This window comes from Opisthorchis viverrini (assembly GCF_000715545.1).
Source record: "Opisthorchis viverrini unplaced genomic scaffold opera_v5_171, whole genome shotgun sequence".
Taxonomy (NCBI): domain Eukaryota; kingdom Metazoa; phylum Platyhelminthes; class Trematoda; order Opisthorchiida; family Opisthorchiidae; genus Opisthorchis; species Opisthorchis viverrini.
Window position 1 is genome coordinate 614,409 of NW_008751829.1, and position 13,667 is coordinate 628,075.

The 13,667-nt window shown below is 46.1% G+C and overlaps 2 protein-coding genes across 2 annotated transcripts in view; both read left to right on the top strand.

Annotated features, from left to right (window-relative positions):
* The window catches only part of T265_14303 (hypothetical protein), a gene marked incomplete at both ends in the record, with an annotated part of 76,399 nt that extends 63,702 nt beyond the window's left edge, over positions 1 to 12,697 (top strand). Inside the window, 5 exons of the mRNA XM_009173030.1 lie at positions 1,154 to 1,293; positions 3,193 to 3,324; positions 4,595 to 4,774; positions 5,920 to 6,093; positions 11,839 to 12,697. Coding sequence (XP_009171294.1) covers positions 1,154 to 1,293; positions 3,193 to 3,324; positions 4,595 to 4,774; positions 5,920 to 6,093; positions 11,839 to 12,225 — 1,013 coding nt within the window. The remainder of the gene's footprint in view (positions 1 to 1,153; positions 1,294 to 3,192; positions 3,325 to 4,594; positions 4,775 to 5,919; positions 6,094 to 11,838) is intronic.
* Positions 12,698 to 13,053: 356 nt separating this feature from the next.
* Positions 13,054 to 13,326, top strand: T265_07478 (hypothetical protein; the record flags this gene model as incomplete). Its single annotated transcript, XM_009173011.1, has 1 exon — positions 13,054 to 13,326. The coding sequence occupies one exon, from the start codon at positions 13,054 to 13,056 to the stop codon at positions 13,324 to 13,326; it is 273 nt and encodes a 90-aa protein (XP_009171275.1).
* Positions 13,327 to 13,667: the final 341 nt, after the last annotated feature.

The window sequence follows — 13,667 nt, forward strand, 5'->3', positions numbered from 1 at the left end:
GTGAAGAAACTTAGCCAGTCAACGGAAAGATAACGAAATTTTTTGTTAGCCACATAAAGGAGGTTGTGCATGCAAGTGTTGACATTCTTTTTTATTTACGATGGATGTCAGTGCGCGCATTGAAATTGTGAAACTCTCTAATTCCCTTGGTGAAAGCGCCACCGCTGCACCAAACATGGTCTCATCAAAGATCCTTTGACCGTGTTGGCCATTACACGCTTGATTGCGAACTTCGAGTCCTCTGAATCTGTATTCGATTTTTCTGGCAAAGGAAGAAAGTTTTTGAGTGATGAAAGAGCGCCCATTTTCCAGAATGCCGTCGAACAACTTCAGTTCCAGAGCACCATGGCATCTTCGTCAATAACTCAGGTGTCTCAGCTGAACGGCATTCTCCCCGCCAGCGTGCATTGTATTGCGAGACGCCACCTTCATCTCTACCCGATCATGTCAGTCGTCACTTAGACGATGGTCAGTCGGTGTGATATTCCGTGTACAAAGATACAGAGCTTGGTCCAAGTTGGTTTGGCAACAGTTGAGCGATGGTTCGAAGTGGTATCAGGTGAGAACACTCCCTTCATACTGAGTTCACATTGGTGAATCTTTTAAGAACAAAATTGGTTGAATGAGACAACCGTTGACCTTTGCATTTTCGAACTGTGGTGTAGTTTCCTTACGAAGTTTTACCGGTCATAACTAATGAAGCTGATAATGACCGTCTACCGTAGGAAAGGTTGGCTTGAACGTCCAGTTTAGGTTTCATTCGATTGGGTTTCGTCAACTTCTACTGCTATGTCACTGGTTGCTGACCGTAACGCCTCTAAGATACAGCCAGAGGGCGCCGGTCGGCGAAGTCCCGTGCCCCAGAGCTGACCGTACAAATCAACAGAAAATCCAACCAATCAGGTGAAGGGGACACTGATCTGCTCTGCGCGATTCGTCCAATCATTAACAAGTACCACGTTCACACTGGCCAGGCGATTGGTGGATGAACCAAATCAGTCCTTTCGGAGCGTAACGCGATATTCAGAGGACACAATCTGTGGAAGTGGTGCAGATGTGTCTTGTCTTCTAACAACCCACGGAAATAATAACTCATGCTGTTGTTGTGTGAGAATTTCCGGTGATGTTCAACCCGTTTTTTCACTCGTTTTAGGTGAGCACACAAAAGTCTCGGAGCAGAACACCGAACTTCAGCGGAGCTTAAACAATCTCGGCTTGGAGAAACACGAGGTTGAGTGCGAACTGAATAGACTGCGGAAAGAGCGAAATCAATGGAAAAAGACGGTTGATCGAGTGAGTCAAACAAACCGCTGGTTCATCTCCAACACCTTGGGATAAACTGAGCAGTTCTTGGAGACGTATGCGGCCTTACGGCCGAAATGCAATGTTGATTCAAGTAGCCTCTCTTGTGACTGATCACCGGAACTTCGTAGATTGTATTGGGTAAGGTGTCGACAAGCGCGGAGCTCATCGATATGAAAATCCATCTCATTTATAGGAACTATTTTTCCACCAATCAGAGTATAAGATATGAAGAGGAGGGGGGAAGTTCGAAGCACTTGCCCACTTCCACTTCTGTGTGTAAGTCCCCACCAAGATATAGCACTGAGGAGTAAGGGAATACTCGATCTCCTCCTGGCTTCTTCTCGGCAGGTAGTTCACACCACTGAAGCGATGGCTGGAAATTGGTACTTCTGAACTCTCGACGGGGTGATCTCTCTTCGAGGAGCCTCATAACTAAGACAGCCTGCGCCGACGTAATTGACACATCGGCGGTGCGCTGCGTTGATGTCGAATCATTGAGCATTGGTGTGGTGACTGGCCTCACTGAACGTGCTCCATACAAGTCCTCACTAGAGCGAAAATGTAGTTCATTTAAGGTTTTGTTGCACACGGATATGTTGAAAAACTTTGACCTTCTGATCACGGTACATCCCATTTTGTTCAGACACTCCCGGAGTGTTCTAGACTGTTTCCTCAACGAGAATGATCAATAAGAACCACACTAAGGGCTTTCCGCAGTGCGGTAGGGAAATTCTTATTTTATAGGACGCTTTTCAACAAACTTGTTCCGGGATGGGGTAAAAAACGACAAGTTATAGAACGATGTGCTTTCTATACCAACAAAAAACAAGCATGATTATCGTAAGTCCTATAAGTATTGAGTTATTGTGCGTTACTCCATCCTATGCTACAGCTCTGCTATTTTCAACTGACACTTCCCCGGTGGGTTCGAACCGAGCAACAATGGAACCAAGCAATGTCTCTTTTTTTCTGAAAAACAGTGGTGGCTGAAACAAATTTGACGCCTCCAAAGTTGTTCCCTCGATTTTTGTGTTTTTCCTGAAACAAATTTGACGCCTCCAAAGTTGTCCCCTCGATTTTTTTCTTTCGATACGTGTGTTTGTGTGCTGGGGTTCTTCCAGGAGTGAGTGCCGATCATTACCTCCTTAGTAAGTAACAACATACCTTCATCGATCCTGTGGTTTATTAGCTCAGATCAGCTGATGGGGACGGGGAGAGGTGAGTCAATTTTATGCACGTGTTTTCCACATCGATAACGGAGGGCGGCAAGCAAATTTTGCGAAATATTGATATCCAGCAAGTCAGTTTGGTCGAGCCAATGAGGATGAGATATTGTCGGTCAAACTGAACGTCTGAGTTAACAGGGCTTCTAAGAAGATTTCATGATTCTGGTCGCATCTTTCGGATTTTAATGTCGACAGTTCTTGAGAAGGGATATGAACCACTTGTGACTTCAGCCCAGTCTACTCTTGATGCGAGTCGAGGGAACACTGTGACATGAAACCCAGAAGGTCAATGGGATAGGTCATAGTCTATGTTGGTGATGTAATCACCCCAGTTCATCCACACCAAAAGGAAAGAATGAATTTCATTCGTGTTAAAACTCATTTGTAGTGCACATCGTCGGCTAGGCTGTGGTTCGATGTCCTGCTGTGTAACATGCAACTGAAGTGCATGTTCTTGATCACTGCGCTTGAATCATCCCTACCTGGGACCCGTCAACAATGAACTGTTCCTTAATCTTGATGGAATGGTCAACAAACGTTTAAGCTGTGAGCAACAATATGACGATCCTTCCGTTTTTATGCCCTAAAACACTCTCAGTCCCTAGTTTTTTCCTCATGTATATATGCCCCCCCGGTGATTGGTTTTTCGTACAACCAACAGGTCGAACGTGAACGCAACAGAGATGAGGAAATTTCCGGAAAAATTCAGTCGGAGAACAAGGCGCTCATTCAATCCATACGGCGGTTAGAAGATGAGAATTTGGACCTACGTCGAGATCTACAGAAAGCGCAGGTGGGTAACACACCTAGCTGTACGTGTCAATCGCTTGTCAAAGTGAATACATGTTGTTCTGTAATGTGGTGATTTGACCGTCCACCGGTAGTCAAATCTTTGACAAACTCACTTAATTGGTCGCCTCATTGTGTGTGCACTAGTTGAGGAGAAAGCAGTCAGGTGTTCTAAGCAGGTATGTAGTGGAGCTCATCAGTAACCAGAGCGACCGACTGACATGTTTGTAAGTGTTTAAAGCCTCTCAACTGCGGGACTACAGATTCGTGGATCAGTTTATAAAAGTAACCATTCGAATGGAGCACAGTAGTTTGACACTACTATTTGATACTACTCACGAAGTTGATGAAATCAGCCCACTATGGGTTTTGCACTTCTTGAAGTTCATCAGGTGGGATTAGTCTCCGAATTTCAATCAGTCTTATTCCAAAATTGAAACAGGTGTAGTTCTTTTCCATCGGACTGTTCAAAGAATCACGATTTGAGGGAGGCGTTGAGTTGAATTATCGATTTTCCTCTTCTTTGTTTCTCATCGATCGCATTCTACCTACTCCACACTGTTACTAAATTGAGCTTTCCGAAGGGACTTGTCACGGTACTTCACATATGAGTCGGCCTCGTGAATGTCCAGGAAAGATGTGCGTCAATAACCCTCTGAACGAACGCATCTACTTGATAGACTTTGAGGTTGGAGGAATGCTATTCATTGCAACTTTTCCCACAACCAAATGAGACTAGGAGTTAAAATTCCGTCAAACATACTGTTATCCTGATCATGGTAAACAGTACGATCATCAAACACCTGCTTTCGAGTCTGCGTTTAGCCGTACATCATCTCCTTTAGCAAGCTACTGATTCTTCCCCTGCAGAACCTCCCATGTCAGCCTCCGTTCCGCCACGGTAACTTTACTTTTTGACTTTTGCGCTAAGGTGTTCACATTAGAGGGTCTTCCTGCCGGATGAGAGGATGAATCCTTTTAGACCGGTAGGACGAGAGACGACATGGTGTCACCCTATTGATTATTCATATGAATGTCTGCGACTATGTCCGGAGGCCGGCTATCCCTACTAACCGAACATCACATCTATTAGACGGATGTGTCATGTGCGGGCTACGGACCATATGAAGGCGTGCCCTGATTGGTCAGGAGGCCAGCCAATCTGGATCCAGCATCTTTAGCTCTACGCTTCTCGCCCTCCTCCAGCACGAACTTGATCGCTTAACAAATGTTGTCCGTCAAGTTATGTTTCTATCTTGCTTCTCAATTCCTAGGCTCTGTTGGCGCAACAAGAAGAAACACGCGCATTACGCATGACCGAGATCAACTCGAAACAGCGTTCAGAATTGGAGGCTGAGTTGGAACGCCAACGTCTCGCATTGCAACAAGCCGAGAAAACCCTGCAAGTGAAGGAACGTTCACACAGACATCGAATTCGTGGTTTGGAAGAACAGGTGAGTTGAACTGGTTTGGAGTTGAAGAGTGGGGTGGAGACCCGATGTTACTAAAGCAAGTAACGAAAGCTTCTGCTCAAGAGAGCGTACGTTTGTTAGCTGGTTGGGAAAGGTGCAATGAATCGTATACTTACTCGTGAATTTGATATCGCCATGGAATTTGGAGTTCGGGTTAGATCATGTTAACACAGAAAACTCGCAACTGCCCTTGGGAAACGACCAAACGACCGGTTTACGTTAGCCATTCTCTAATTTGGATGGACACAAGAGTGACGTACTAGGTTAGGAGATGAGATGATTAGTGCATCCTGTCTCAAGGCTGCCACCCCAGAGATGAAAACACTCGGCAATGAGGCTAAATTTCTTAACGCGCGTGCTGCAGTAAGTCATCAGCGGTCCTACGCTAGAATTGCAACTGATGTAAACAGCTGAGAGAAAGGACGCAACTCTAGTAAGTTGCCATTCCAGGGAGTAATTTGGGATACATTTCCTTCAAACAGATTTTGCTTTGCACTGGCCTAGGTGTTTTTCAAGCGGTCACATAATCCTACTTCTTTGGTAATCAATCAGGCGGTTATTGATCTGTTCGCCGAGTTTGGCAACTGGCTTGCAGATGATTCATCACCATTCGAGGAGACATCATCAGTGAGTTGTTAGGTGGGTAGTTCCTTCCCTCGTGCTTGCCCCCACATAGTTTGTAAATCTGATTCGCTATTGGTCCGATCCCAATCTGTGTTGCGTTGTGGCCTGTATTTCTTGCGTTCAATTACTCCACTACGTTCATTTAATTTCCTTGAACCTGAAATAAGCTACTGTGCCAGGTACGGCCATCAAATCAAGGAGTCAGGAGCATTGAATTTCCAAACGGAAACGTTTTTAAAGTTCACCGTATCAGTTACTCTCTTTCACATTAATATACAGTACCATTTAGAACGCTACAAACGTTTTCCGTGTAAACATTTAGGGGCTTTCGAGGCAAACTGGACCATTTTTCAGATATGTAACATGTCATTCGGGCTGCGATAGTCCTCATCAATAAAACAGTCTCTAAACTTGTGTGGCAACCCAAAGTGTGTGGCATGTTCCTCTTATCCTGCCATCAAACATTCATCTCTATCATGCTTTCACTCTACTCACCCGTACAGGTGTCTTTGCTCAAGGAACAACTCACTTTGGAAATCCACAAACGGCAAATGTTCTCTACAAAGCCATACGGTTTGACAAGCCAACCTAACCTACTCTACCTGAGCTCCACTACGACAACTGAACTGGATCCAGCGAATGAACCACGCTCGCGAACAGAGGGCAGTCTGCTACAGGTAACAGCAAATTTATTCTCTGCAAAGACCCAATTAGCCAGTTGCTGTGGAGAGACAAGTAGTTAGGCGGGGTCATCGGTCTAGTAATCGGAAATTCACCGGTCCGATCTCAAATGATGGTTCCTCATTAACCTTGCATGCGTTAACACTTTGTTCGAGAGACGTCCACGTCTGATTATTGCTCTCGAGCGAATCGCCTAGCCGGCTAGATCATGCCATCCCCAGACGTTTCTACCGCCCCGGAATTTCGAAGGACTTCCGGTCACCTGACACATGAACTTCTTCAAGCGAATGGCTTCGTCCTTTATAGAAGTAGAACTCTGAGGTTTTCAGTCATAAAAATAACCACTGGTAAACCGTGGTTTGATAATCAGGTAACCATTGTTAATCAGGGTGACCACTGTGGTTCACTGGGGTATGAATTTGAGCACCACATTTCTGAATGAGGACGAAAGGGTCACATCCGGTGAAACTCATTTGTTCTAACAGCGATTCACTTTTCTCTGAACACCGGTGATTAACATCATCCCAGAGCGAGCAGATTTCCACACACACACACACACACACACACACGTTCCCTGCATTGGTAAAGATGCAGATGAAGATACAATCATCGACTTGCAATGTAGACTTTTGTTCGCAAACAGAATGTAGTCAGACAATGCCAACGGTTGTAAACGCACGACTACCGCTCACTGAATGATTCTCCTATCTTATGTCCCACTCGTTCTCTGTTGGTTATGTTACGTTCAGTTAATCAAATATATCTTCACATGTCTTTACAACAAGGATCATGGCATAGCAACGTGTAGCCGTCCTGGAAGATTGCCGGATGCGAACCATGCTAGTGGTCCAGATTGACCGTTTGATCGATCTTATGGCTGGGCGAGATGGCCCAAGTGGTTAGACCGGAAGGTCTGTGGTTCGAACCCGACCTCTGCTTCTCGACCTCCTCCGTGTAGGCTTGGGTAACCTGGCAGTATCCCAGCCCTCGTGCCATCTTCAGGTCGCATGGCAGCTAGGCACCGAAAGGGTGCTACAGCTGACCGATCTTATGGCTAACGATTACGCTGGGACAGGTCAGAGCCTGTCCATTACGCTATCTAGTAGAATGTGAAAGTCAGAATGTCGGTTCTCAATACTCTGTGAGTTGAGGAGATGGGCACCTGAGATGTTTGTGGTAGACTAACATCAGGCCTCTGTCAAGATATTCCCAGCTCGGATGCGTCTCCTGAGCTGAGCTTGGTAACAGCTGACAAACACTTAATTACCAATCGGGGAGACATCATCATTCCCACCAAACAGATTCAAATGCTTTGACCACTTACTGGCAAAAATAGACGGCGGGCGTCGGTTCATTCACCGTCGAAATCATTCTTTTCTGTAGCACCTACTAGTTCTCACTCCTATCCGACAACATGACAACGCCTACCTAATGAGCCCCGAGAAGGGCGAAACCAGTCGCGGGCTGTCGAAGAGTTTTCAACAAACTTGTGAGTAGTTTCCTTGATGACGACTCCCGCTTCAGGCAGACCCTGTTCCCTGATCTCCATCAATCCAGTTTTCTACCTGAACACCAATTTGTATGTATTTTGTAAAAGGGACGCCTTCATAAATCGAAACTCGCAGGTGAAAATATCTTGTTTGTGATATTTTTGAAAAGAATGCACTGTAAACAAGGTGCTTCATGTTTCAACTGGAATGATATTCAGGACCTCGAAGTACGTGGTCGATGAATACAGGATGCAGGTGAATTTCAGCTGAGTCTCCGGTCAACACGAACTTTCACTGTCACAACTAATCTTTATGACTGTATGATCCTAGCAACAACCACACTGCACGAAATCACAGGTGATGGTCAGCACCATATTGAGCTCAATTCAGCTACGTATGATCTTGAACTCGGCAGTTGCCTATTCTGAAACGGTTTACCTTTGAGCAATGTGGTGTAAAAAATGACCGTGTTGTTTCATAATCTGAGGATCTGTTGAACATCGAACTACTGGAGGCGTTGTTTAAACGTAAACCACGGCGAGTGTGGTTGAATCGTCACCGTTTGACGAAGCACTTGAGTGACGAATCTGTTACAATTCACCACAGCGGTCTTCTAAGAAAGGATCCTCTCGGCACGCAATCCCACCCAGGAGGAACTTCTGTTAGCAGACTCAGAAAAGTTCACCACACGATATCCCCAATAGGCAAAAAGCTTCCAACAACGCAGCGAAAATGTTTTTTTTTCAAAGGAAAAATGACGCGAAAAACACCAAATATCCAAGAGATTTACACCTGTTGACTTGGATTACCTAAGGGGTTATCACATCGCATCTGCAATGGTTCAGGTAGAATTAGAGAGAGAAACAGTAGAGCAAGGCAGATAACTGTTCCTCGCGCGTTATTAAGGGTTGAGTTGATTGAGGTTGGTCCTCCTCTCAATACAAAGGGGGAACCATCTGGCTAGGTGTGACTCTTGCAGTGACTGACTGCAACGCATACGCGTGTGTTGAGTGCTTATGTCCAAAAATCTTGTCGGATTCATGCGCGAGCGAAGTGGGCCGACTTCACTTTAGTTGACGAAAAGGTACTCTTCGGCCACTGCCCATAGCGCGGAGTTTTCATGGAGGGGAGTGGGGTTACGTTAAGCAGCTGGTTGCTGTAACTGCATATGGCTTCAGCAGTGCTTGAAATAGTGGATGTCCAGTCACGATAACGCTTCCAATAGATAGCGTATTCACCTACTAAATGGAGTTAACGTGAAACCAGATGGATTCCAAATGTGACTCTGGTTATTAGCTGACCAGTGAAAGATCAAACCCTCCAATTCACCCAGCAGGCGGTGGAATATACGATTCTGAATAGCATTACTTAGTGAATACTAAACATAACATACTTCGTTCATACTGCTACTTTTGGAGGATCCACATCGCACCCCTACCATCATGCCGCGATAGCTCAGCAGGGAGAGCGTTAGACTGAAGATCTAAATGTCCCCGGTTCGATCCCGGGTCGCGGCACCCCTTTTTCGTTGATCCTCGGAGGCGAACAAACAGCTGATCTCCTGCAATCAAGCTCAGGGCACTCACATGAGTGGCGGCCCGATAGACGTTGGACATTTTGTCCCACATGTGTCCGAAAGGCTGTGGATGCAAATGAGTGAACGTTATGTGCTCCAGGAAAGGTTATCGATGGGTCTCATGTGAGGAACAATGGGTTAGAGTATCTCTTGTCCTCTACTGGGTGGACTACCTCGGAAACGCGCACTAAAATATTTACATTTCCCGTTTAGAGCGTCCAGCTAACAAGGTTATGTAACCATCAGTGCCAAACTGCCTTTTCGTCCTTCACAAAACGCGGAACTACTTATGAGTAGGCACAACAAACTGACAATGCTCCACCAAATTGGCGCCTGCTTCGTGTGGAGTACAGGTTGAGCATGTGATCGATTTCATTCTTATTTTCATCGATCACTATCCATAATACTCACAATACCCATGATTCTCCTGGTCAAAGACGATGAACTTCGACAGGGCGTCAAAATGGGGAATCCTACAGAGTGGATTACTGAAGAGTCTAATGTGGTCCTTTCTCTGTTCGCTGAGCTGGTTGTCGCAAACACAGCGAACAAGCCAACGGCCATTTACGTTACCTGAGCTACCAACACGCTGTCTAGTAGTAAACTCGAATGTGACACAAACACCACAGAGGGCTGGCAGTGAAAGAAATTTGAGCAAGAGACGGTTCGAGAATGGGCTTGGATTAGTGGTTTATCGAATCACGTTACTGCCCGCGCTCCCTCAGGATTCACCACATTTGATGCTCCCGTCGCAGATGACTCCACAGAGCAGCACTTCGGTTTTCCGCTTTCCATGTTTCATTAATATGAATCATTAGAATGCTACGTGACCATAGCTATCGATAAAGTCAGTCACGTGACCAATCTGTGGAACAGCGTGACTCGCAAAGGGCTATTACCTGTGGTGGTTCGGCATTAGTATCTGTGGTTGGCGCTATATTAATACGTCGCAGCTTTTTTACATCTTATTGTACTATTCAAATGGATAGTTACCTGGAAAAGTATTCGTTGTTCATCGATAATGGGATTTCCTCATCGTTACACAGCCATCGCTGGTTGGGTGCGAGACACAAAAATGGGATCGTGAAATAGCTTCCAATGTGAAGTGAACCATGTTTCGTTCCTCGGCGTGCTCGAAGATCCGAAGTTACCGATCGATCGGTTTCAACAACCTAAAGTCGCTCATTCACTCGTGAAGAGTTTGCTCGTCTATCATTCATCCATAATAAACATCGCAGTGAATCTGAGCAATGCTATTGTTAACACAATCACCGTTTCAGGATGTGTGACTTACTCATCACTACTGTACATTCAACAGCGCAAATAACTGCCTGAAGGGGGGTTAATCAGAAAGGCTGGCACAAACGGTGTGTGATGACGGGTGTCGATTTCTGTTGGCTACATGTACGCCCAGACACAAGAATGCGTGGAAGATAACGAGATGAAAAGAGAAAAAACTGTTGCGTTTTGCTGAACGGTAGTGCAACTCTGTATCGGTCTCTTGGCTCTCTGCTCCTCCCACTATGATATATCAAAAGGCGTGGCAGCTCCACACAGCCCTTTATGGAGATAAGGAAAAATTAATACGACTGTCAGAGTGTTCCACAAGGTCGTGCCAGAATGTCCGTGAGGGGGCGAGAAGCGTCGAGTTAAGGGTACTTGATCCGGATTGGCTGGCATTCTGGCCAATCAGAGCATGCCTTCGTTTGGTCCGTGTCCTGCACGTGACACATCCGTCCAAATGATGAAACGTTCGGTTATTAGGGACGGCTGGCCTCCGTACACCAACCCATAAAGAACAAGCTCGTGTGTAATCCACTGGACGCCTAGTTTTGAGGATCAATAATCACTGCTCATTGACTGAATGAAGGAATAATCCTTTCCAAGCCCCACTTCAGTTGTCCTATAACAGATCTTCCGTGTGCCACCAAAGTCCATGAATAAGTGTCTTGTCCAATCTATTCCAAGAAACTCAGTACCATTCAGCTTTAGCACCCTTCCGGTGCCATGCCACCCGAAGGTTGCACGAGGGTTGGGATACTGCCACGTCGCCCAAGCCTAGACAGAGGAAGTCGAGAGGCAGAGGTCGGGTTCGAACCACGGACCTTCCGGTCAGTAAATTCGAGCTCTAAACACTTGGGTTGTCTCGCCCCCCAAGTGTCTTGTTCAATGTTTTGACCTGAACACACGCTTTCTAACATTTCAGGCGTAGCATTCAGTGAGGAAGTCGGATTCTTGTGAGTAGTAATGACCGTTGAAGCGGAATGGAGGCCGCACTAAAGCCCACATTCCCCGGGATTTGACATCAAGTAGTATGGGACTCCGTTGCCTCGAGACAATGACACAATGAATTCGATGTTGCAGTTTGAAGGCGGCCAAAAAGTCCTAGGAATCTAGGAAGTAATGACGACTGGAGTTAGTGTGGAGACCTTATTACTGGCCTAACCTGATGTGCCTGTTAACTAATTTTCATCGCTTGATGACGCATTGTAAAACACGCCAGCATCCTTGAGACAACTTCCGATAGGAGACATGAGTCCACTTGGAAAAAGCGAACACAATCTCGTGGCAAATAAAAGCAGAGTATCTAAAACTACCCGGCTCACTAACAAAATACACATTCCTCCTGAGTTCGTTCACATTGTTTCACAGTGACTTTTTCCATTTTATCGAAGGAAACATTTCCACTGGGCCAATACAAACCGACCATAGCGCCGTCACGCTACGATCCATACTACTTTCAAGTGACTGGTTCAATACCCTCCCAACTGGATCGAACCTACGGCGTGGGTGGTCGCTATCTTCCGCGCGATAGCGGCACGAGCCTGGCAGCCAGTCAACCAGCTTCAGCCATCTCTAAATCCGAAAATCTACACGCGGCACACAGTGGCGAGAAGGACAGACGGAAACCAGCTGAGGAAGCGCCGAGATCCGGAGAAGCCTCGAGTTCACAATTCTCCAGGCCATCCGGAACGGCCGGACTACAAACAGAGAGTCCAACAGGAGGGGGCAACCGGAGTACCAGCGAGTCAGTTCAACGCCAGTCCTCGGATAAGTCATAAGCATGTAGAGTCGTCCTCCCGGAGGCGATGACTTCCGATGCTGTCATGTGTACAGTTGGCCACTTGCATTTGAAGCGTACATTTTTACCTTCCTCTATATAAGACCTATCTATATGCCTGTTTGACTCGAACTACGTAAAGAAAAATTCCAACTACACCAGTAGTCGGAGACAATCTAGTTACATTTTCAAATTGTATTTCCCCGATGACTTATTGCTATTCGTTTTTGCAATCGATACAATCGTCGCTATGGCAACAACACATTCCCGTATGAAGTGGTTCGCTCCACATGCACTCCACTGCTTTCCTTCACACTTTCTTTTCACCTGTCCTGCACAGTCTGAATGCGTCGGCTGCATTTTTCACCTAACAACGTATTCCTCGCGCTGTAAAACTAGACTTTTCCACAGATTACATCCACCAACTGCCTGTGTGTAGTTCTGCGTGCGCACACCCACCCACCAACCAACCCACCCACAGGACTGTGACCTGTGTTTTGGAAAACAGAATTTACTAAAAGTAATTTTCTTTTAAAGTCTCCCTGACTTTGGGGTGGTTTGCCCAGGAGCTCGGAAAGCTGACCAGCCCTCGATGGAACATGCTCGCCGTTCATCAATTTGACATAGTGTTCAGATCGCGATCGGGTTCCCTAAATTGGGGGGATTCGTACTACGATGGGAAAAAATCACTACAGGCGGCCAGCATCATTGCAAGCAACGAAGATGCTCTTTTTCTCTTCCCTGAAACCTTCAAAACAACAGCACTTAAAAGAGCTGACCGGAATTATCGAGATATCAGCTGATTCAGTTTCATCCTCGACCATGACCAATGAAAAAAGGAAGAGCTTTAGAAGCTCCTTCCAATAAGGGACCAGACGAAGAGGAGGACATGCTCCCTGGAAGATCACAATTTCGATCCAGAGGTCGCGGTCCTCGAAGAGAATTCGTCATTCTACCACCCAGTATAGTTCAAAGTTTCACTTGGGCAACTTGGAAGTACTATCCACCTTTGCAGCTGTGTGAACGCATTTTTCCATTCGCAAGCGAATTGATGATTCACATTTCGGTTATCGTCCAGCTGTATCACCCTTTCGAGGCCTAGCTGCCATGCCACCCGAAGGAAGCATGAGGGCTGGGATACTGCCAGGTTGCCCAAGCGTAGACAGAGGAAGTCGAGAGGCAGAGGTCGGGTTCGAACCACGGACCTTCCGGTCAGTAGATTCGCGCTCTAACCACTTGAGCCATCTCGCCCCCATTTCGGTTAACAGTTGAAGGATATATTTTTACATCTGACATCATGGGGATTACAGATATTCAGGACGCGGGTCAAGAAGAGTTTCACTCGGCCACTACCTCAGAAACTGAAAACAAGTAAGAATCTAGTATTATGTGGGATTTAATTTGACCGCAAACGGATACAATCAAATGCTTTGTAAAAAAAGA